Raw genomic sequence first — 24,007 nt, 5'->3', positions numbered from 1 at the left:
TACTATTGATTTTTATATGTTGATTTTGCATCCTAAAACTTTACTGAAGTGGTTTATCAGTTCTGGGGTCCTTTTGCTGGAGCCTTTAAGGTTTTCTAAGTATAGGATAATATTATCTGCAAAGAGAAATGATTTGACTCCTTTTTCTATTTTGTTGGCTTTTATTTCTTTCTCTTGCCTGATTGCTCTGGTTAGGACTTCCAGTACTATGTGGAACTGGAGTAATGAGAGTGAGCAAACTTATCTTGTTCCAGTTCTTAAGGAAAATGCTTCCAGCTTTTGCCTAGCTAGTATGATGTTTGCTGTGGGTCTGTCATAGATGACTGTTATTATTTTGACGAATTTTATATATCTATAGAAGTTTTTAAAAGTTTTGTAATTTGTGGTTATTTTCCTCATCTTAAGCAAAGAATTATTTTTTAATCTAATGCTTCAAAAGCTCCCCGACTCCAAATTTTATAACTTGCAGGCTTTATAAAATGTGTATTCATCCAATCATGGGAACCTAAAACAACGTTCTAAATATGAAGTAGTGCTTCTTAAATGTTGCTGAAAAAGTTAATATAATGATAGAAACAGTCAAAACAGAGGGGATACCAAATCAATCACAAAATTTATAAACTTAAATTTTATTTTGAAAATATAAAATATATTTAAAAATAGAGAACATAATGGACCACTAATACTCATCACCTAAATTGAACAGTGATTAAGACTTTCCCATATTTTTTAACTTTTTCACTTTTATATAGTATTTTAATTTATTTTAAGAGACAAGGTGTATTAGTCCTTTCTTATGATAATAATAAAGACACACCTGAGACTGGGTAATTTATAAAGGAAAGAAGTTTAGTTGAATCACAGTTCAGCATGACTCGGAAGCTTCAGGAAACTTATAATCATGATGGAAGGGGAAGCAAACACATCCTTCTTCACATGGCAGCAGCAAGGAGAAGTGCCAAGCAAAAGAGGAAAAGCTTCTTAAAAAACCATCAGAACTTCTGATGGATTTCGGTGGCAAGACTATAGCTGGAGTTCAGTGGCAAGGCCATAGCTCACAGCAGCCTGGGATTCATGGACTCAAGCAAGACTCCTGCCTCATTCTCCCCAGTACACTTCTACAGGTGCATGCCACCATGCTTGGCTAATAGTTTTGGGTTTTTTTGTTTTTTTGTTTGTTTTATAAGGATGGAGGTCTCACTATGTTGCCCAGGCTTTTCTTAAACTCCTAGCCTCAAGCAATCATCCTTCTTTGACTTCCCAATGTTCTAGGATTATAGACGTAATTTGGCTTTCTATAGTATTTTAAAGCAAATCCCATGCATTCTTGTCACGCCATCTCTTTGTATCTCAACTTGTATCTCTAACAAGTCTGGATATTTTCTTGCATAAATATTTACTTAACCAAATGTTAAGGTATTACATCTAACAAAAATTAATAATTCCATGTTATTATCTATTATCCTCATCTATAATAGAATATTTTCACTTTTTCAAAACAATGTCTCTCTTGCTTTGGGTTTATTTGAGATACAGCATAATACAAGCAAGGGTTACACATTTTGTTTTATTTTATCTGTTAAATCTCCTTTAATATATCTCTTTGCTGTATCAATTAATTGTTGCAGGACCAAGGTCAATTGCCCTTCCCAATGTCTCATATTTTGGAATTGCCTGTGTGCTTTCTTTGGTGTCATTTAAATTCTCTAACTGTCATATTTCCTACAAATGGAATTTAGCTCCAGACAAGTGGTTTTTCAAGCTTGAGTGTGCCTAAGAATCTCGTGGAGGTCATGTTGAAACACAGATTGCTGGGCCTACATCCAAAGTGTCTGATTCAATTGGTCTGGGGTGGGAGCCGAGCCTTTGCATTTCTAGGAGGTTTCCAGGAGATGCTGATCCTGCTAGTGCAACCAGCACATTTTCAGAACCACTGTTTCCAGATTGAAGTTTGGGTTCAAGTTCTCCTTCTCTCTTTCCTTCTTTCTTCCTTCCTTCCTTCCTTCCTTCCTTCCTTCCTTCCTTCCTTCCTTTCTGCTTGCTCTTGCTTTCTCTTGCTTCTTTCTTTCTCTCTCTCTCTCCCTCCCTCCCTCCCTTCCTTCCTTCCTTTCTTTCCTTTCTTTCTTGTTGGTGAGTTTGCTTCTTAAGTAGTACCATGTGCTTCATTTCGTATCATATCAGAAGGCACGCAGTGCTACACTTGTAATAATAGTGACATTGCTAATAAACTCACTGAGAATAACTGATATTTTTTAAAGTAAATCTAAGATAGTTTTTAAAATTGCACTTTAAACAATTAAATCATCTTCTGTGTAACTCCAAAGTGTAAGCAGTCACTCATTCAGAAAACATTTACTTTGTTTCCACTGTGTTTTTATAGTGCAAGTTATAAAAATGGAAGAAGAGACATGGTGCCTATGTGGACCTCTCCTCACATAACTCTCAGTCTTTATGGAATATGAACATATAAACTCATTTGCACAATACCTTACAGTCAGCACTGAGACAAAGATACACAAAGCATATGAAAGCATGGATACCTGGTACTGAATTCATGTGTTCTTCCCTCATTTAGGATATAATGAGGAAATATAGGTTCCCCTTTTTTTTCCATTGGCTGCAAATATCATACACAGCTCCCAACCCCAGCTATGTCTAACACCAAGTAATGTGTTTGTTGCTGAGCCATCCTAGGCTCTGACTACAGAGTAACCAAACAGATTAAGTTTCCTACAAGTGGGAATTTTTCAGGGCCTAAAGCTGCCAGTTCTATTGGGATGGGGAAAATTTGAGAAAAGGGAAGTGCAAATGTATTCTCAGAAGGCTCTTTGCTAAGGAAATCCACACTTTATCATGGGAAGAATCAGCAGAATATATAGCTAAGGCTAAAATCTACCCTTATCCCCATAAGCCAACACCTGTGTTTTGAGGATAAGAATGTATCCATCTTCTATAGAACCTAAATTGTGGTTCTTTAATAACTTTGTATCCTTTTTTAGTTCTGGTTTAGTTTTTTTTTGTTTTTTTTTTTTTTTTTTTTTTTAGATTTATACTTGAAGTAAGAAAACAATTGCACCTGCAATAAGTTTCCCAGGCTATGGTCATCCAGAGTTCTTATTAAGGCAAGGCAGGCTTATGAGGCAAATGGCTGCCATATTTTATGTGGGTTATTTGGAGACATAATAATTTGTATTCCCTGAGCCTGTGATACCATTCCAATACCCACATTCCCCCATTTATAAAAACCAAATAGTTTTACAGAAAAAAGAGAAATTATAGGCAGTCTTGAATTCCGATCTGTAAAGTTCATGTATTGGATTCTATGAGGGGTATGTATTGGTTTTTATCTCAGACTAGTTTGAAGAAAAATGCAAATTAATTTGAAAAGTAGAGAGCAATGATAGTATTTAAATCTGTGTCAAATTAAGTAACTTGACGTCACAGTTTAGGGAATGATTGAAGTAGACTGAGAAAGAAGCTGGAAAATTTGTAGAAATTTAACTTAATCCGATCTTAAAAGATAGGCCCTAAATGGGAAGAAAGGCAAGAAATGATAATTAAGCTAAAAAACAGAATTCAGCTATAAAAATTTCAGTTTGTTTTGTAGAGGAAAATAACATCAATCATCCTTCAGATTTAGATCCTGAATATTTTCAGATCTGCAAGATTGTGCTTTCTTTAAAACTTGAGTAAACAGGGCTATACATTTTTCATTGTTCCAAGTGTTTCTGTGTCCATCAAACAGCTGCAGTGAATGAATTAGCCCAGAATATTTGCATTCAAATAAGTGTATTGTAACATTTTTAAATATTTCACATTGCCATTCAAAAATATATTATGCTTATTACATTTTAGATTTAAGATAGACTTTTCAAACCTATGGAATATTTTCCTTAATATATTGGTAATTTCACCTTGTTAATGATGTGAATTGTAAAGAAATTTTGCTGGTTTTTAAAATTTAACTTTACTGTTAATGTCAGAAATCTGTTCTAGTATTATTATCCCTCCACTGATTACACAGTTATAATATATTAGTGTGTTCCATAAAGCATGCTACACGTATGTTATCATTGCACGGAGGCAGTTTTGAACACTGTCAATTTAAAATTTCCCTTCATAAAAGTCATTCATTATCATTTTCTTTGTTGGTAGATTTGAGAATATCTGCTGCTGCTTACAAAGAGCATATTATTCATTTGGCTGGGGCGATCTATATATTTGAATGATCATGTGTGATATCTGTATTTTTAATCTGTCCTCTAATGATTGGTTGCTGTGCCACTCCAGATTCAATCTCAGGTGACTGAAACTCAAATTTAAGCAAAATTTAAAAGCATGTTGGTGGGTGGGTAGAGGATGTATGGTGTTATACAACTTAAGACCCCAGGGCTTAATTTCAGTAATAGTGAGATCTAGATGCACAAATGATGCTATCACAACTCTGTGCTCCTTAGCTCTGCTGGATTCAGCTTGATTTTAGACTAAGGCCAGCCATCTTCACTTAGAGGCAAAAGTGCATGCCTAGCATACAGAAGGTTGGTACCCAAAGGATTGGCAATTTCAGCTGGTAGAGCAAGGGGTCTTTTTCTCAAAGCAAAAGGTGCTGGGCCAACAAACAAGTAAGAGACACCGTAACAAGCCCCATGTTTGGTCTTGGACACAATTATAGAAGTTTATGAAAACTGTCTGAATTCACATTCATTTTTCTTTACACATTTGTCTTTCTCCTTCAGCTTTTGCAATCCACTGAGATTCTGAAACTCAACTTTTAATTTTTTTGCTAACTCCCATGCTTCCCCAATGCTGAAATCCTATATAGTTTTATCGGCCCAGTGATGAATGGATGGCCTCTAGTTAACTTCTCTACCACTTTTCTCAGTGTCTGAGGTTAGCCCATCAAATTAAGTTAACTGAGCCTTAATGAGGTTACTTATAATGTGAATAACATATTACCAGTCAGGGTTCTCCAGAGAAACAGAATCAATAAGATCTAAAATATATAGAATAAAGTATTGGCTCATAAGATTATGAAGGCTGAGAAGTGCCATGGATCTGCTATCTGCAAGCTGAATATCCAGGAAACCCAGTGGTAGAGTTCAGTTCCAGTTTAAAGGCCTAAGAACCAGGGACTCAGAATTCTCAGTAAGTCTCTCAGCTCAGCAGTCAGGCAGAATGGGCAAATTTTTCTTCCCTCTGCTTTTTGTTCTATTTAAGCCCTTGAGGCACTGGATTATGCCCTTATGCCCTCCCCCTCATCCCCCCATACACACACTGTGAAGAACAATCTCTTTTAATGATTCTACCACTTCAAATGTCAATCTCATCCAGAAATATCCTCACAGATACACCTGAAAATAATGGGTAGCCAAATATCTGAACACCGTGTCAATCCAGTCAAGTTGACACATAAAACTAACCATTAACTATATTAATATAATTTAGTAGTATAATTATTATGTATATATTTGAAATCATTTATAATATAGAGATATTTAAATATTAATACTAGTTCTGTGAAGTTGTTAAATGGAAGTTAAAGCTCCACGTAAATTTTAAGACACTTCATGAATACAAAACATTATTAAATAGGCTCCAGCCCATGTAAAATACATGTATTCTATTAGATTGGCTCAGAGAAATTCATAGTCAGATGTTAAATAATGAAATGGGTTTACTATTTCTTGTCACAGAGGTACTTCTATTTTAAAAGTTTGTGTCAAGAAATACAGTTCCTTAGGAATTGATTTCTACTGATATTATAACAATAGCCTCATAAGTAGTCATCCTATAGAGACAGCATAGAATAGTGTGAAGATGATACACTCAGAGCCAAAGGATTCAGATCCTTTTTCACTTGCTAGCTATGTGAATTGGGAGTCACTTAACCATTTTGTTGTAAGTGAGTTATGTATTTAAAAGGTTAGAATAGTGTCTGATGCATAATAGGTGCCCATAAATAATTTATTGAATGACTATTGTTCTGTGGCAGAGTATGTTGGCACAAAACAAAATATGTAGTGATACTCAATATAAAGATTTGCTGAGGGAAGAAATGACTGACTTTGAGATAGACATTTGGAGTTGGAGCAGGAGTTTTTAGAGATTACTGTTAACCATGTTGTTCTTAAAAGTTGTATGTTATTGCTGTTTATTAAGAGTTTATTCTCTTAAATATATATTTTTCCTAAAATAGATATATTTATTCCAGAGTGTGTTTGGTCCTAAGTTGAAAAACAAGAGAGCTTGTTACTATTTCCTTCTGTAGATGTTTTATATTTAATAAAATATAATTATCTGCATTTGATTATAATAGTGTATCTATATTTTACTTTATCCAGTGAAACAAGTAAAACTGTGGGTATAGCACTAATAAATTATTTAAATAGATTCTATTATATAAAGAAATTGTAAGCAAATTTACTGTTCTATAAGAAAATGTAAATTATGTATCCAATTTATTTAGGTGGAATAACAGTTTTAGGGGAAATCACTTATAAAATGTTTTGTTTAAATATTAACATGTACATAAACCAGTAAATATTTTACATTCTTTCAATTATACACACAAAAACACACATACATCCTTAAAAAGAAATACTTCATGTTGAAGAGAAAACCTTATTTGATCACTGTTAGCTCCTAGGTAGACCTAGGTTCGCATACTTGTTATATAATCTCATTCTTCAGATAGAAAAAGATGGTTTCGGCTTTCTGAAGCTGTTTTCTTATCTGTAGAATCTGGAGGATAATCCTTTTTCAGCTGGTTGCTATGAAGCTTAAGGTAACCAATTGTCTAGGTATGCAGTTGTGCTAAGTGCTAATTCTCTTTACCTCTCACTTACTTGCTTCATTATTTGCTTTATGGTATTTGATGTCTCAGAAAATATGTTTTATATCATGAAATAAAAATAGAGAATACTCCTTTTTAAATTTGATTACATCTTAGTTTAGTATCTTATCAAAAGTACCTAGAATATGCTAAGATTGGCTAAGATTGGCTAATGTTATGGTCTCAAACAGATTATATAAAATAGTTTATTGTTATGATGTACATGGCTGAATCAAGCTCCTTATCACACCACATACCTGGATTTTCTTTGTTTCCAGGTCACTCTTCCAAACTTACTCTAAAATTATCTATTACCCAGGATAATTCCAAACTTACTCTGGAATTATCCTAGAGGGTCCTAAGAGAAAATATTTGGAATAGGTGTAATCCCAAAATGGAAATTGATCAAAGCCAGTTGATTTATTTTAAACAGCCCATGAACATATAGATATGCTTATGAATTGTATTCTGATAACTGAATCTCTAAGAAGGCTATCAGCTGTTTACATGTGAAAGTGAACTGTTAAACGTTTTTAATTTTTCAGATGTTTTATGATTTTTACCTGGAAATATGCATCATTATTATTTAATTGTTCTTGCTTTAAATTTGTTGAAGGCTATCAGCTATTTACATGTGAAAATGAACTGTTAAACATTTTCAATTTTTCAGATGTTTCATGATTTTTACATGGAAATATGCATCATTATTATTTAATTGTTCTTGCTTTTAATTTGTTGTGTCTTTTGAATAGTGTTAGAATCCAGAAACATTAAACTTAACAGATGATTAGGAAGAAACCTGGTTCCCATTTTCTAAACCAAAATCAGATGCCCTCTTAAGACTCATAGACAATTTATACATTTATTTTAAAACATGTTAACTAATAACTAACAGTCCTAATCTCAATAACATTTTGTATAGCTCTTGCTGGGCAAGTTAATTAAACATTCCATCCTCAATTTCCATACCTGTTTAAATAATACTATTAAAGTTAATATAATATTGATATAATATAACATTATATAAAGTATGATACTAATACCAACAAAGAGGTCACATTAAGTTCTATGAATATGTGACTTACTGATTCTCTTGCAAAATCAATTACACATTGCTTTTTTACTTGGAATATGAATATTGAGAGGAAACAGTAATCGCACTTGAACAGCTAAGTTCAATAAAACTTTCTGCAATGATGGAAACATTCCATGCAGCCAACCAGCACTTGCAATGTGACTAGTGTGAAGTGACCAAGGAAATGAATTTTTAAGTTAATTTGAATTAATTTTGATTTAAACTAAAATCACCACCGCTCTAGAGTTAGCAACTCATAAACAAGGTTTTTGAGAAACAGTTGAAATTAAAGATGAAACATAAAATTTATATGCTTGTGCAATGAATTTAAAAGCACTTATTTCACCTTCTCCTTTCAGTCTCCCGCACATAGTTACTCCAGCTATGACTCTGGGAAAAACGAGAGTGTAGACCGAGGCGCTGAGGACCTCTCGCTAAACAGGGGAGATGAGGACGAAGATGACCACGAGGACCATGACGATTCAGAGAAAGTTAATGAGACAGACGGCGTTGAAGCCGAGCGGCTGAAAGCTTTTAATGTGAGTCCTGCCACACACTCCAAGTGTGGTTTAATTTTTGCCACTTCACTTTCATGTTGTTGCTTGTTGGTAAATGTGGATATTTTAGAGACATGTTTGTTTAATTTACAGAAGGATTTAAAAAGTACATGAAACACTCTTTGCCAACCAGACACCAGAATTGCTGTGTTTTGTTTAGAATTTTAAAGCCAAATGTGAGCTGAAAACTGGAGTTGTGTTGTGTGAGTATGCATGTTTACCTAGTGGATGGAGGGGGCCTCAGCTTAGTCCTCGGAAGAGTACGCCCGTCATCTGTTATTTCTTTTGCTTTCCTAGCTTATCTAATTATGCATGATAAAAGAGTCAATTGTTTGATTTCAGAGATTAGTCCACTGTGCAGTATAGCAATGTAACAGTCGTATTCATCATTAATAGAGAATGTAATGGGGTGCTCAATTGTCACAGTCTACTGTTATTTCCTGATTTTTTTCTACACGATAGTCTATTCTTTTCTGTATGTTTGTCTGTCTGTCTTGCCTTTCTCTCTCTTTCTCTCTATTTTTTAATCCAACCATTTAGAAAGTCTTTAAAGAGTGTTTGCTTAAAATTTCTGGCTTTCCATTGCAAAGTTCTCCAGTGCATAAACCAGAAAACAGTATTTTCCTATCGGTAATCAAGACAGGAAGCTAGGAACAGAAGAGAGCAGCCCTCCAAACCCTTCTCCTCTGTCTCCCTCTTGCCAACAGATGTTTGTCAGGCTGTTTGTAGATGAAAACTTGGACCGAATGGTCCCAATCTCTAAGCAGCCCAAAGAAAAGATCCAGGCTATCATTGACTCATGCAGGCGACAATTCCCTGAGTATCAAGAGCGTGCCAGAAAACGTATACGTACTTACCTCAAGTCCTGCAGGCGGATGAAAAGAAGTGGTTTTGAGATGGTGAGTTTTGAATTAAAACACAGCCCTAGACTCCATCAAAATCCCACATGTAAACCATGACACTATTTTTTTTCCATCTTAGTGTCTTTTTTTTATTTTTTACCATAATGTCAGGTCAAAGGGGTTTTTGTTTGCTCGTTTGTTTTTTTCCCCTTCTCCTTTTCATCTTCCTGAAGTATTTATTCCCTTCGTTTATTTAATAAGGAACATCTTGTGAGTCCAGTGCTCACAGAACTGCGTGGTACCATGCCACAGAAAATAAGGGTGATATGAGTAAATACCAGTGAGAACCAGTATCTCGTTCATATTTGTTTTCTTTCTGTCACTACTAAAGTGGGCATGAGCTTATTTAAGTTGTGAACTGAAGCACCAGTCACTGCTTGAGATGGCATCTGAGAATGGCATTCTCTAGAACAAAAGGAAATGGATCCATCTAAGGGATATTGTTTTTATATCAATGGTTAACAAATAGCAGGCCTTGAAACTAAAGATCAGAGAATGAAAATGCTCAGGTGAAAGAAATATAAGGATTTGTTGTACTGGATATGTTTGTGTGCTGGTGGATGGTACCATGAGCTTTCATATTCAGGTGGACTTTATAGACAGATGAGATTATGTTGACATTAGATTACTTGATAGGGTGGAGATTAGAAATCAATGATTCTTAAACTTTATTCTATTTCACTTTGCTCTAATTGTTACATCTAGAAATAATGCACACATTTACAATGTATGCTTTGCCCATTTATTTTTTATGTATATGAACAGTTTCAAAATTTTGTGAAACCATTTTTTTTTCTCTTCTTATCTGAGAAGGCTGCATAAAAGCCTAGGCTGTTAATGTTTGTGATCTGTGAATCTAATTAGGTATAATTGGGTAGGAGCTGGTGTACGTAAGAGAGGTTTCAGAGTATGTCTGTGCCAATTATCTCAAATCATAAAATCTCCACAGCTGGATATAAAAGGCTATGCTTTATGAAAAATAAATCTAATAAAATCTAATTTGATCAATAAATACTATATTCATTTTCTTTAGATTTACTTAACCCAATGAGTTACGTAACTATTAATCTGTAGACAAATATGTCAAGCTGTTATTGAGTCTGTTGGCTTTGATGCTCAAATTCAGCAAATTCTCTGAAGAATATTTATTGTTCCAGAAAAGAAAGCCTATCTCCAAGGTGTCCTGATCTTAAATTCATAGTAATAGAAAAGGCCATAAAAAGCACAGTGTTATGAAGAAGGTAGGATTGGCCCCTATTGAGTATCATCTACAGCAGGTGATATGATTTCTTTTTTGTTTCCTGAATTTGCATTATGAGACTTTCACCATGCTGCATACATGTATTTTTGTAAAAGTCAAATGAAAATATTTAGGGAAGATATCATCTAAGAGACTTTTAGTCCATGAATCCTCTTGTATCCCAAGTTTTGCCACTGTACCAAGTTAAACCAAATAGCCTAGATATTTAAGTTTAATGATCTCAATCTCTTGAAAAATTACCTAGTTAGTTGCTTTTAATATTATGCAATTGACTTTTTTTGTTTGTAGAAATAAATCTCATGCTAGTTTTTGTATTGTCAAGGTCATTGTTTATTAGGCTGCTAATGTCCATGACGAAAAACCTGATTTCAGACGTTTCTTCTAGAATGTAAAGCAAGAAAACTAATTTTTTTCCCTGAGGAAGTGGAATGTTTTCACATGATCTCAACACCAGGACTGTGAACCTTAATATGTTCACTTTTGTGCCTTACTACGAGGCAGTTCAGAGCCAAACTCTCTCCAAGTCTTTCTGTTTAATTTATCTTGGTGGAGATAACCTCCCTTGGTGGATTTGATATTTTTTAATGGAAAAAAGGAGATATGAATTTAGACGCAAATAAGTAAATAATCTAATTATGAAAGCACCAGAAAGCAAACCTTTCATGTTTAGGAAATAATATATATTTTTTGGAGGATTTGACTTTTCGATCATTTGCTTCTATTTGTCTAACACAGCTCATAGTAGACGGATCAGACTTTGTTTTCAATACATAGTTTCCCTGATATCTTAACCTTTGGAAAAATACAGTGACACTTGCTATTAATTTCTTAACAAATAGTTATTATAAAAATGAATTAAGTGATTCTTTATTTTGTTTGTTTGTTTGTTTTTTGAGACGGAGTTTCGCTCTTGTTACCCAGGCTGGAGTGCAATGGCGCGATCTCGGCTCACCGCAGCCTCCGCCTCCTGGGTTCTGGCAATTCTCCTGCCTCAGCCTCCTGAGTAGCTGGGATTACAGGCATGCGCCACCATGCCCAGCTAATTTTTTGTATTTTTAGTAGAGACGGGGTTTCACCATGTTGACCAGGATGGTCTCGATCTCTTGACCTCGTGATCCACCCGCCTCGGCCTCCCAAAGTGCTGGGATTACAGGCGTGAGCCACCGCGCCCGGCCAAGTGATTCTTTAAACTGAAAATTATATCAAAACTATACCTAGCCTTTCGTATAAGATCTTGATAAAAACTTTATAATACCTGTGTAGCTATGAATATTCTTCATACAATATGAGTACAGCTATGCATTTCTCTCTCTTTGTCACCAATTAACTTAATTGATGCTAATTAACAAACACATTTTATTTGAATTTTCCACTTACTATTTGAACTAACTCTTGCCCTCTTTCTTGTATTTGTCATTTACCATCCCCCAGGTTATATTCACAGCTCCTAAGATCTTTATTTATAATCTTTATTTTTAATTGCATCCTCTGGTATCCTCCTTAATAATATTGACTTCCTAGCTGATTTCACAGTTCTTTTACCTTTCCACTTCAGGGATCTGGATGTCTATTTCACCTCAGTCTTTATTAGCATGAATATACCTTGGTGTTAGTCATCATTCCAAGAGCCTGAACTAGCAATATTAAAAACTTCAAAATTTTCTAAATGTTCTCAAGTATTTTCTTATGACTTTACAGAGGAAAAGTCTTGTTCTTATTTGCCCTAGAGAAATAAATCTCACATCTCTGCCCCATATAATTCTATCTTCTTCAGAACATTGCTTCATCAACCATCCATACTCTTTTATATGTTCAGTTTTCCATTTTCTCTGAGAGGAACATATAATCTCTTTTTTTCTTAAAAAAAAGTTTTCAGATATCTATATATATAAAAATCCATCTCTTACTGTTCTTCTACAATCTAAGTTCATCTTCCTTTGTCAGGTTTCTCGAAAGAGCATTTTATACTCACAGATGATACTATTACCACAAAATTCTTCAGTAGTCCTTCACATTCAGATTATTCAGACTGTGGTTCTCATCACTATGTAGTTAGCCTACAGATCTGCAAGGTCTGTATCTGTGAATTCAGTCAACTGATTGAAAATATATGGGGAAAAAAAGAGGGTTGTGCCTATATTCACCATGTATAAACATTCTTTTCTTGTCATTATTCCCTAGACAACACCAGTATAGCAGCTATTTACATGTCATTTGCATTGTATGAAGATTTATAAGCAAGCTAGAGATGACTTGAAGTATATGAGACAGTGTGCCTAGGTAATATGCAAATATTATGCCACTTTATTTAAGGGACTTAAGCATCCTCAGAAGTCCTAGAACCAATCCCACACAGATACCAAAGGATGACTCTACTGAATTAGTTTTTATAAAGATCACAGGCTGGGCATGGTGGCTCACATCTGTAATCCCAGCACTGTGGGAGGCCAAGGCAGGCAGATCACAAGGTCAGGAGATTGAGACCACCATGGCTAACACTCTGAAAACTTCATCTCTACTAAAAAATTTAAAAAAAAAAATTAGCTGAATGTGGTGGCACGCATCTGTCGTCCCAGGTACTCAGGAGGCTGAGGCAGGAGAATTGCTTGAACCCAGAAGACAGAGGTTGTAGTGAGCCCAGATGGTGCTACTGCACTCCAGCCTGGGTGACAGAGCCAGACTCTGTCTCAACAAAACCAAACAAAAAATCATATGACCACCTTTGCACAAAACTCAAAGACTGTATACTCAACTAAAACAAACTCATTTTCTTGAGACTTGTTTCTATTCCTCCTCATTTACTCTTACCTGCTTTAGGGCAGTTCATACAGTTCTGTGTTTAGCCACATACTGTATATTACCCTAACCACATTTGCAAATGTCTGCCCATGTGCACAATATTCTGTTCTCTAAGTACAATACCAGAAATCTACAAATCTTTGGTATTTCATTCTGAATGTCAGCCGGACATTAGAGCAATGATAATTATATCACACTGAATTCTTTATATTCTCCAGCACCTACTTTCTCCACTGATATTCCACCTCATTTATCAAGCCACCAGCAAGTTCCTCTTGACTTGCCTACTGTTAATAACACCATCTTGTCATTTATACCATTGCTCAAAAATGTAGAATGAGATTTTACTGTTTTTGTGTTTTGTATTTTACCGCTCACTTAATTCTTCTTATTTTTTCTTTTCTGTGTTTTTATTTCAGTTCTAGTCTTTCATACCTCATACCTATACTCTTGTAAAATCCTTCTAACTCAACTCCCTACTTTCATCTTATAGTCTTCGCACACACTATGTCTAGGCAGAGGCGGAAATAAGATTAGCAAAAGCTGAAGATTAAATGACTTAAGATCTTTTTGAAAAGAAAAGTAATATACAATTATAAGAAAAAATTAGGTAGAAAAATGAATGTGTATTTACAGTTTAAAAATATACTACAAAAAATGTAGAAACCACTGAACTCTGGAAGATTAAAATACTTCTTCTAACATCTAACATTGTTAGACAATTTTCAGATGCACTTACATATAAATCCTTCTGGATTTTAAAATGACTTTCCCTTCCTTCCTGGAATGCTTACAGCATCCAAGAACTCCAGTACTCAATAGGCCCATCCAATTGAGGTGTCCTATGCCTTGCTTTATTGACTTTATGATAAATCTGCTTTTGCCCCTAGAGTAGTCTTCCTCAATGCTGGCTTTGATAGCATGAAACTCTGTCATCTCAGAACAAATTACAAATTTCTTACTATAATGTTTTAGCATATGACCTTTTGAAACTGAGAGACCTAGCTTCAATTCCTTGCTTAGTTCAATTCCTGTACAAGTGCATTGTTTCTGAGTCTCTTTTAAACGATAGGGCTGTTGGGGTATTATACATGATCATGTATGTATAATGTTTAGCGTATAATGTGGTACCTTTCTACCTTTCCTTCTAATATGTTCAAATTATTTCCTTTCACACCTTGGTTCATCATATGAGACTGCTGCTCCTTTCAATGTGGTGTCTCTTGGTCCACTAATATTTTTATGACTCAGGGATTATGGGTACCCTTTGTTCATTTTTTTACTAAATGCATTAAAATTAAAGAATAACTAGGCTGTGAAGAATATAGCCAAATTGTTTTTCAAAGCTACTCATCATTGTATCTTTTACTTTTAGCAAGATGTTGACCTGAGTCTCATGCGGTATGTTCTTTTCACATACACACACCCCATCCAGCTTCCCACCACAAACACATACAAATCCCGAATAAAATATAACAATTAAAAAAATACTCAGCTAAGCTCAAAAGAAAGAAAAGGAAATTTCCAGATACCTGAAATGAATAGGAAAATCTTAGCCAGAATTGTAAGCCCTTAATTGTGTGTATGAATGTCCACCCAAGTTCAGGATACATGTGTTTTAGTTTCCTAGCAGACAGGCACATAAACTGAGAAATGTATATAAAGTTGGGCCCAAGAAAGACTAGTCCTCTATTTTTCTCTATGAAAAAAGAAATAAAAAATATCCTAATACAGATTTTAGGAATAAAAATGGTATACATTTTAATTAAGCATTGAAATTAAAGCCTTACTAAATGGGTTAAGTAGATTATAAGATTCAGCCAAGGAGAAAGTAAACTGTAACACAGAAGTATGCAAGTTACCCACAGAAAAAAAAATAGAAGGTAAATATGAAAAAGAAATTAGGATGAATATTAGGATGATAAAGATAGATTTAATATGCATTCCAGAGAAGAAATTAGAATAAAGAGGCAAATTGAAAAAGATGAGGAATTTTTCAAAATTGATTGAACCTGAATCCTAATAACAGATAAGTAGATTAGTATTAAACAGTATGCATTAAAAAAAATCATACCTAGGGATATTACAGTAAAACCACAGAAGAGGAAATAAATTCTTAAATGTGCCAGAAAGAAACAACAGATTATCTACAATAGAAAAAAAGCAGGGAGCTGGGGAGAGATAGCAAGGGGAGAAATGCCAGATGTAGGTGATGGGGAGGAAGGCAGCAAATCACACTGCCACGTGTGTACCTATGCAACAATTTTGCATGTTCTTCACATGTACCCCAAAACCTAAAATGCAATAAAATATATAAATGGGGGAAAAAAAGAAAAAAAGCATGAAAAATTTCTTCAAAGTACTAAGAAAAAACGCTTCAAGAAAAACTACTTTTAATTCACAAATCAATGCCCAGCTCAGCTCTACTTTCAAAGTGAGGAGGAAAGAAATACTTCGGATAATTTCTGAGGCTACTACTCACACAGCTTGACCGATTCCAGAGGAATTCCTCTATCCTAAGAAGGAAACTGAATCCAGGAGGAAATAATAAAAAAATAGCAGCATTGGTGAGCGTCTGAAGAAAAGCACCTGGATTTGCTAGTCAGTGAACCTTGGTTCTTGTCTGTGCTTTTCCAGTTGCTACTTGTGGATTTTCTATCTCTGAGCCTTAGTCTCACCCTGGAAAAGAAAAATGGAAATGATAGCTCTTATCCTAAAGATGAAAACCAAAGGACTTGAAATAACAAATGTAAAAACTCCTAGGACGGTACCTGGTACACCTAGTATGGCACTTGGTGCATGTGAGAAAAATAATAAAATGCAATTTATTCTGAAATAGAATTTCACAGTTCCCTTTCCTGGGAAACCTGCACTGTCCCAATCTGTTGAGCTACTGGAAGGACTAAATCAACTAGGTCTTTATCTATTTAGTCCTCACTGCTAGCTAACAGCAGCCTCACATCTTTCTCTCTTCTGTGTGCAAATTGTACTTTGTGGTACATCTTTTGTAGTTTTATTTTATCCTGTCTTATATTACTGTTATCTATATTTGGCCTTAGGTCTTTAAGAAGAAATTATGTTCCTTGAGTACTATGCTTCTTAACTTGTTCATCTCTGTATCACCCACAATGTCTTACATAATACAAGTAGTTGCTCAAGAAAGTTGCTCAATTCGTGTTCAATTCAACTGAATTAAAATTGATGAATGAAAGATTGAGTGACTGGATGGATATTTACTAATGTGCTTCTTTGTGGTAGAAATTAGTTGAGAGATAAGATAATTTTTATTGTGTGATATGAGTTTCACACAATTTAACTGAAAATGTGGCCTAATACATTTTAAATCATTAGTGAGTAATTTTTACTAAAGAAAACAGTTATATAACTTTCAATTTTAACTATTTTCAACCTCTCAAAACATTAAAAAAATATATTTTATCTTAGCCAAACGGCCAAGAGTTGATACATTAAATAAAATTTAAATATATTTAGCAATTAGTGGGAATAGGTAGTGATATTAATTATATGAAAGGAATTGGTATACACTTTGTTTCACAAATAATTAGGAAAATGATATCATAATGTACAATACTTGTAAGTATATGTAACATGAATTTGAGACTTAAAATCTATTTTGTAGCATATATACAAAATGTACTGTATTTTATATATTTAATATAAATCATCGTGTAGTTATAAATGAAAGCATGTTATTTCAGTTGATAATTGAGTTGATCTTGTGTCTTGATCAGAGGCATTGTCAGATGATATTAACTAAATTATATTTCTAAGTCTTCAACTAGAAGACTTATTAATTCCCATGTGAAAGATCATTATTAATGGCCAATAATATTCTAAAATTAAGACCAAAACATAGACCATTAATTCATAAATGAAATATTTCTAATCAAAGCCTAGACAAAGATTAAACAGCTTATATCCTATTTCTGCTAAAACACACTTTCAAACTCCTTTTAAATTAATCAAGAGAATTTTCTCAAACAACTAGAAAGTTCAAGAATTCACATATAGTGGATCCACGGGCTCCAATGTCAGGGCTTTGCTGCTCTCCTTGTTCTTAATTATGCTTCTCTTGTGTATTGATTTATGTCTTAGACCACTTCTTGCTAACTGTTTGAAAATGTTGCCGTCAGCAGTTCTAAGCCTCCAAACTTAAAACTCACAACACAAGAGGAATCCTCCAACTCCAGGTCTCAGTTCTCAAGAAAGAACTCTGCTTGACCCTATTTGAATTATATGTCCACCTTCTTGGATCAGTCACTGGAAACAAAAGTATTGAGTTCCCATGATTGCCCCAGACAAACTCTGGTGGCCAGGGTTAATTGAGGAAGGAAATTTTCTTATTTCTTCCATCAAAACCATGTGGAATGAAGTAAGGACACTTGAACTTCTATTTTAGCTTGCATTCACCAGGTAATCTGAAATCTTGGATTATCTAAGGTTTCAAATTCAGAGCTTTCCAATTTAGGGACATGATAGAGTACATGTTAGGTTTGTTGCACAGCACCCATAGTGGGGCCTAGAAAAACATCACATATACAAATATATTAGTATTTCTGCTGCAAAACATGAATATTCACAGAAGTTAGGAAAAAGTAAAACCTTAAGTATTCATTTATCAGTTTTTTTCTGCCAGCCAAGTTTATCCCAAGTTTTTGAAAAATCTTTTTAAGTTTATACAATATTAGAGCTTCAGAATTGCTCACAAAAGGTTGTCTTTACTAAACACACTTTTAATAATGCACTTCCATGTGCATTATAAAGTTATAACCTATGTGCTAGGCATTATACTAACTTGTCCAGTAAACTCTTTGATGGCAGAGACCCTATTGAGATTATCTTCAAATCTCTAAACATGGCACAGTTCCTGTTATACTAAAAGTGCTTATTAAATATGCTAATGACTCTATGTGTATTTCTCATGGACTTCTAAAAATGACTTTATAATATGGAGCTTATTTTCCTCATTTATAATTTCCTGACTGAACCTCAGTTTTGTCATTTATAAGAATAAAAAATAATAATACCTAGCGGGATGACTGAGGCTCAGATTAAATTGCGAAAATGGTCACATAGTAAGTAGCTGATTATAGAATAATACTCAGTTCAGTATGACTTAGTTGCAAGCTACCTCTATTCCACTGATGTATGAGAGTGAAACCACCTGCTTAGTAGAAGGGATCCCATAGAACATGAAACTTTATGTATATAACCTGGACTATCATGCCTTTAGGTATAGATATGCTACTTGGGGGAGATAGTGTGTACATACCATCCAAATTACAGAATTCTTAATAAGTATTTTATAAAGTAACAAGATTAGGAGGAATAATCTCAATTCAGCACACTACGTAAACTCTGACTACTGAATTGTTTAATTATCTTCAAAGTGCTCATTCTACTTACAACCTTGAATGGATGTCACAGTTGCTCCCAAACTGACCTTATCTAATACTTTATTAAGCTTTACTTTAATTGAGGAGCCTGGAGAGCATTACCACGTTTACCCATGAACATAACCTTAAATTCTTAAATTTCTTTCTACTTTTTTGTAATTGTAAAAATTCTGTGGCATCCTAAATGTACAGCTGAAGTTAAGAGGACTCTAAAGTTATTTCATTTATAGCTTTAAGACCACACGAAATGAAATAGCTGGTTGGTATGATGGTAAGTTTTACTGGCATATATAAGAAAAGACACATTTACATCGTGCCAACAGCAATTTCATCTTAAATCCCCAATTAAAATGTGACTCTTTAAACTCCAAAAGCTCCATGTGTTGATGTAGCCATCTGTGTAATGACACAACTGCCACTGATTTGAGCGAAGATAATTATTACAATAAGAGCAGTGCTGGAGAAAGATCAACTCAGATCCCAGTTAGAATGTCAGTTAATTATGAAGAGATAATTAGAGGTGGGTAGGTACCATTATGTTATATACAGGTAAATAAATAGGTAATAAATATTCCCAATACAGGTATAGATCATGTGAATTGTATAATTATATCCATTTTAGACTATTACTTTAAATCTTCTGAGAGAGAGAGATCAAATAGTATATATATATATATATATTTGCTGAGCTATCTTCAACCAGAGGAGGTGCTGTTATTCATAAATTATCTATTGAATTCAATGCATTTGGTTTTTGCATCAAAATAGTCTTACCTCTAACTATTACATGAAAGCTCTGTGTTTTATGCCCACTCTTACAAATGTAAGAGGGAATCTTCAACACTCATTCCTGGTGAAATCTATGACTATATCCCCTAACACACTTGCTAATATGTTTTAGAAAGACCATATTGTGGTTACATTAGAATAAGCTCTCAACCCTCAAATGTAATGAGGGAAAGGAGAGTTCAGATGAAGATGATTCTCAGAGCACATACTAAGCGCTAGTTTTAAATTTCTCTGTATATAATTACTTTTATAAGGAGAAAATTGATTAATTTCCTTCTCACTATCTTAATGTTAGTACTTTTGAGTTGTTCAATGGATAGAAGCCAAATTATAGAGAATTTTTTTAAACTTTCATCTTTAATATCTTATAACCAAGTACTGCACACTTGAGCCCTGTGTGTATTGGGGAGCATTGGCATTTATTATTGGCTCATTAATATTAAAAGCAAAAGGATTTTTAGCATGATTATCTCACAGGAGAGAAAGAACTTCTCCACCTGGCTCCTGTATTCTCATTTTAGGCATGAAATTAAGTGTGATTATGTTTCATGTATAGTAATTTATTGACACTTCTGGCTGTATTAACATTAAAATTGTATTAACTCCGACTGTATCAGTTAAGGATTTGTGGCATAATTTAGATAAGTTACATTTTTGTCTTTGTGCTATTAATGAATATTGTAAATTTCATAATTTATAGAACTTATAGGAAAATATATTAAAGGACATCAACCACTTTAAGTGAAGGGTGCTAGGGAGATCCTGATATATTCTTTGCTAAATGCAATGTGTAGTTAGCTGTGATTGAATTCCCTTGCAGGAATGTGTAGTATTTAAGAATTATAGATTTATTTAAACTCACTGGGGCCTTTTAGTTGTAAAATATGAATGATAGTTTACTAGGGATCATAACTCTCAACTTATCCTCAGACTTAGATTTGAATTCATATATTTCCACCTACATTGCTGCATAATTGTGAGCAAGTTACACAATCTCTCAGAACGTCTATGTATTTTATCTAAAATGAGTAATATAAGTGCTTTTCTCAAAGACTGTTGAGTAGATTAAATTTGATAATAAATCTAAGCTTTTGATATTAATACCTGAATGTCCTAAGCACTCAATAAGAGTTAGGTATTACTCTTATCTAAAAATTATTTTAGGATGGTACTGTATTTCCATACTCAACATTATTGAGATGTAGTATATTTCTGTAAAAAATACATTTCAAATATATTTTTAGACTGTAATACAGATTTTGTGATTTATTCTGCCTTTTTCTCCAATGAGCTTGAGTTAATGATGATTATAATACATCCATGTAAATGACTACCTTTGTTCTGCTTATTTTTTAGTTGAAAACTATGGTTTGTTTATAAGGCTTTTTAAAAGAATTTTTTGTTTTATTAATGACAAATTATGTAAAAGTACTAAGTATACAACAGAATTTTGGGAGACACGAAACCTGAAAATTGGGAGACACGAAACCTGTTATAAATCTAGTTCAATTTGTCCTTTTGCAATTACTTGATCTACCTAGGTTTCAGTTTCTTTAAAGTTGAGGGAAGAAACTTATATTAGATGACTTCTATGACCATTGAGAGTTGTCATCTTATGATCCTACAATAAACTCAGAACAAATCTATTTTTTAAATTATGCTATTTATCTGCGGGCAGTGTTGAATCAAGTATCTTTTCTTCTATTTTTTTTCCCACTCAATAGGATAATATGCATGATTGCTTTATCTTGAAGTTGATTTTTAAAAATTAAGTTATCACATGAACTTAAAATGTATTTAGTTCTACTTAGCCAGGACATTACTCTAGTTTTTGAAAAGACGAATATAACACATCTAGGGAAGATTCAACTCTCCCCATCATCTTTTCTGAAAAGGAAATTACATAAATTTTTATGCATAACAACTGTTACTGCTTTAGTAGAAGTTAAGTAATAAAAGTTGCTTTTAAAAATTAAAAAGAATTTGAAGGAAATCCTATGAAATAATTTTAATTGAAGGGATATTTTACTTATGTTCTCCCTATTAAACAAATTTTATGCATTTAAGTTACTTGTGTGCCTATTGTTACAATGTAATTATTTAGTAAAATTCATAGCTTTATATATTCCTAATTTTGAATGGTGATAGCTGAAAAAGAAGAGAGGAGAATAAAGGTAATGAACCGAAATACGTCTCTCTGAATCCCTTGTGGCTATCAATAATAAGATTAGGAAAAGGAATGTTGTTGATATTTTATTTAGATTCTCTTGATTCCATCCCTGGAAACAAATGATTTAATAATGTAGTTTATAAACTGTCTCTCCTATTTGAATAAAGCTAACTATAATCAAATAATTTGTTTTATTTTTTGATAATGTAATATTCTTATTCTCATTTTTCCTATACACCTTTGCCTCAAAAAATAGCTTAATCAAGAAAGATATCAATGAGTATCTAATTCCCATGTAGTTTAGATTACATTTTTGAGTCAGGCAGTGATCATCTTTTAATGAGACTGATTTTATAGTTTAATTTATTTGGCTTTGGACAATATTTTATTTATACCTATTGAAGGAGAGAATGAAATGACGAAGCAATATGAGTTTTGAAATTATACTTACATCTTTATGGCAATTTCTTTTAGGCTTGCCTCATCTGACCCTCTTTTCTGTTCTAAATGCACAGTCCTGGCTTTCTAATTCCTTTTCAAAATGCTTATATTGCATTTTTTCCTGCCACCAACAGACCTCTTCTCTTCTCTTTTGCAAAAATAGCATTACAAATATTCTACTGCTTTATTGTCAAAGTTATGTAGCCATCATTTGAGATGTCCTATGGGGTTAGCAGAGGAGGATGTACCCTATACCTGTTCTACCTTTTGCCTCTAGAGGATACTTGAGAGGGGGAGTAGTGAGGAAATCTGCTAAGGCAGCTGCAGAAATTGCTTCCTAGTTCACCCAAGGTCAGAGCCTGGTCTCTGTCTACACTATACAAATTTAACTGTGAGTGTCTGCTAAAAGGATGTGGTCTGAATCTAGAGTATTATTTGAGATGTAGGCCCTGTATTCAATTTGCTGAGACACATTTTACATGCCAGAGTTGGTAAAATGAGTCATGTAAAAAAAAAAAAGCATGTTTCAATTTGTTTAGAAAAAAATTCAAAATGTCTCAATTAGTTCAGTTTTCTAATAAATAGCATTCACACATATTTTAGACTGAGGCTTTGAAAACCCAAATGTGGCATATACTATATATGCTCTGTTCCCAAAAGATACATTTATTTCATAATTCCACATTGTTTTACTATCTCATTTGGTTTCATTTTGTTATTATCTATCATTTGCTTATCTTAATTTAAGAAACTGTTCTATATCATTAAGTATTTCATCTTTCATTTGGATGACTTTGCCTGTAATTATGGAAAAAAGAATGAAAATCTTAGTTTTTGTTATGATTATCACAAATGATATTGAGAGCTGCAAACAATTTATAGTTAATTATGAGTTTACTTGGAGAATTAATTACTTTCTATGTGGGCTATACAGAAGATGGATTTCAACACGTGCCTATTAAATTAATATTACTCATATTTTATAAAGAAAACAAAACATGCGTATACATATAGGCAAACATATCTCACATCTAAAGAATTAAACCTTTAATATATCAAAAATTTTTTAGGACTGACTTTCTAGTTTTTAGTTATTTATATTTAAAAGCATTTTAATCACATCAATTGGGTCACACTGTAGAGTGTAAATATTCATAATATTTCATATTAAGATCGTTTGACATGGTCTGAGTGTCTGTTAGGTTTCGTTTAACTCTGTTTCAGCCCTGTCACTTGTTTTTGTTTTGTTTTTTTTGTGCATGTCATATGTTATAATAGAATTAAAGACCTTATTTTTTTTTTTGCAAAATCCAGTCAGCAATTTTGCCACTGCCTGTTCAAACTCCAGCTTCATGGCCCAGGCTAGATACTTGTGAAAATGGATCTATGGGAATGAATGATGGATCTGTTTAGCAATGATAGCTTTAACCTCTAACTAGCTTTCATTTTTCATCTTTACAATTTCCATTTTCTCTTTCTATTGAAATAAGTTCAGTTGAAATAAATGGATACTCCTGCACGTGTTGATGATCCTGAGAGCTCTTCTGAGAATAGCACTAGCCTGTTAATGATACTGTTAATAATTTCTTCATATTTTTCTCTTTTTTTCTTTTAGTCTCGACCTATTCCTTCCCACCTTACTTCAGCAGTTGCAGAGAGTATCTTGGCTTCAGCTTGTGAGAGTGAGAGTAGAAATGCCGCCAAGAGGATGCGTCTGGAGAGACAGCAGGTACTGAGGCATCGAGAAGTCTGGTGTACACCAGC

At 33.7% G+C, this 24,007-nt stretch overlaps 1 protein-coding gene across 13 annotated transcripts in view; it reads left to right on the top strand.

Moving 5' to 3' along the window:
- Positions 1-24,007, top strand: part of NOL4 (nucleolar protein 4) — a 372,161-nt gene that overhangs the window by 270,805 nt on the left and 77,349 nt on the right. For 7 of the 13 annotated variants that reach the window (XM_017507139.2, XM_037730921.1, XM_037730919.1 and 4 more), the window contains 3 exons: positions 8,267-8,446; positions 9,172-9,363; positions 23,859-23,972. In XM_017507139.2, coding sequence (XP_017362628.1) covers positions 8,267-8,446; positions 9,172-9,363; positions 23,859-23,972 — 486 coding nt within the window. The remainder of the gene's footprint in view (positions 1-8,266; positions 8,447-9,171; positions 9,364-23,858; positions 23,973-24,007) is intronic. The other 6 variants (XM_017507140.2, XM_037730927.1, XM_037730923.1 and 3 more) reach the window with 1 other exon arrangement.

The sequence above is a fragment of the Cebus imitator genome, unplaced genomic scaffold (assembly GCF_001604975.1).
Source record: "Cebus imitator isolate Cc_AM_T3 unplaced genomic scaffold, Cebus_imitator-1.0 Scaffold369, whole genome shotgun sequence".
NCBI classification, from domain to species: Eukaryota; Metazoa; Chordata; class Mammalia; order Primates; family Cebidae; genus Cebus; species Cebus imitator.
The sequence above is the reverse complement of the archived record's forward strand: the minus strand, read 5'-3'. Positions and strand labels throughout refer to the sequence as shown.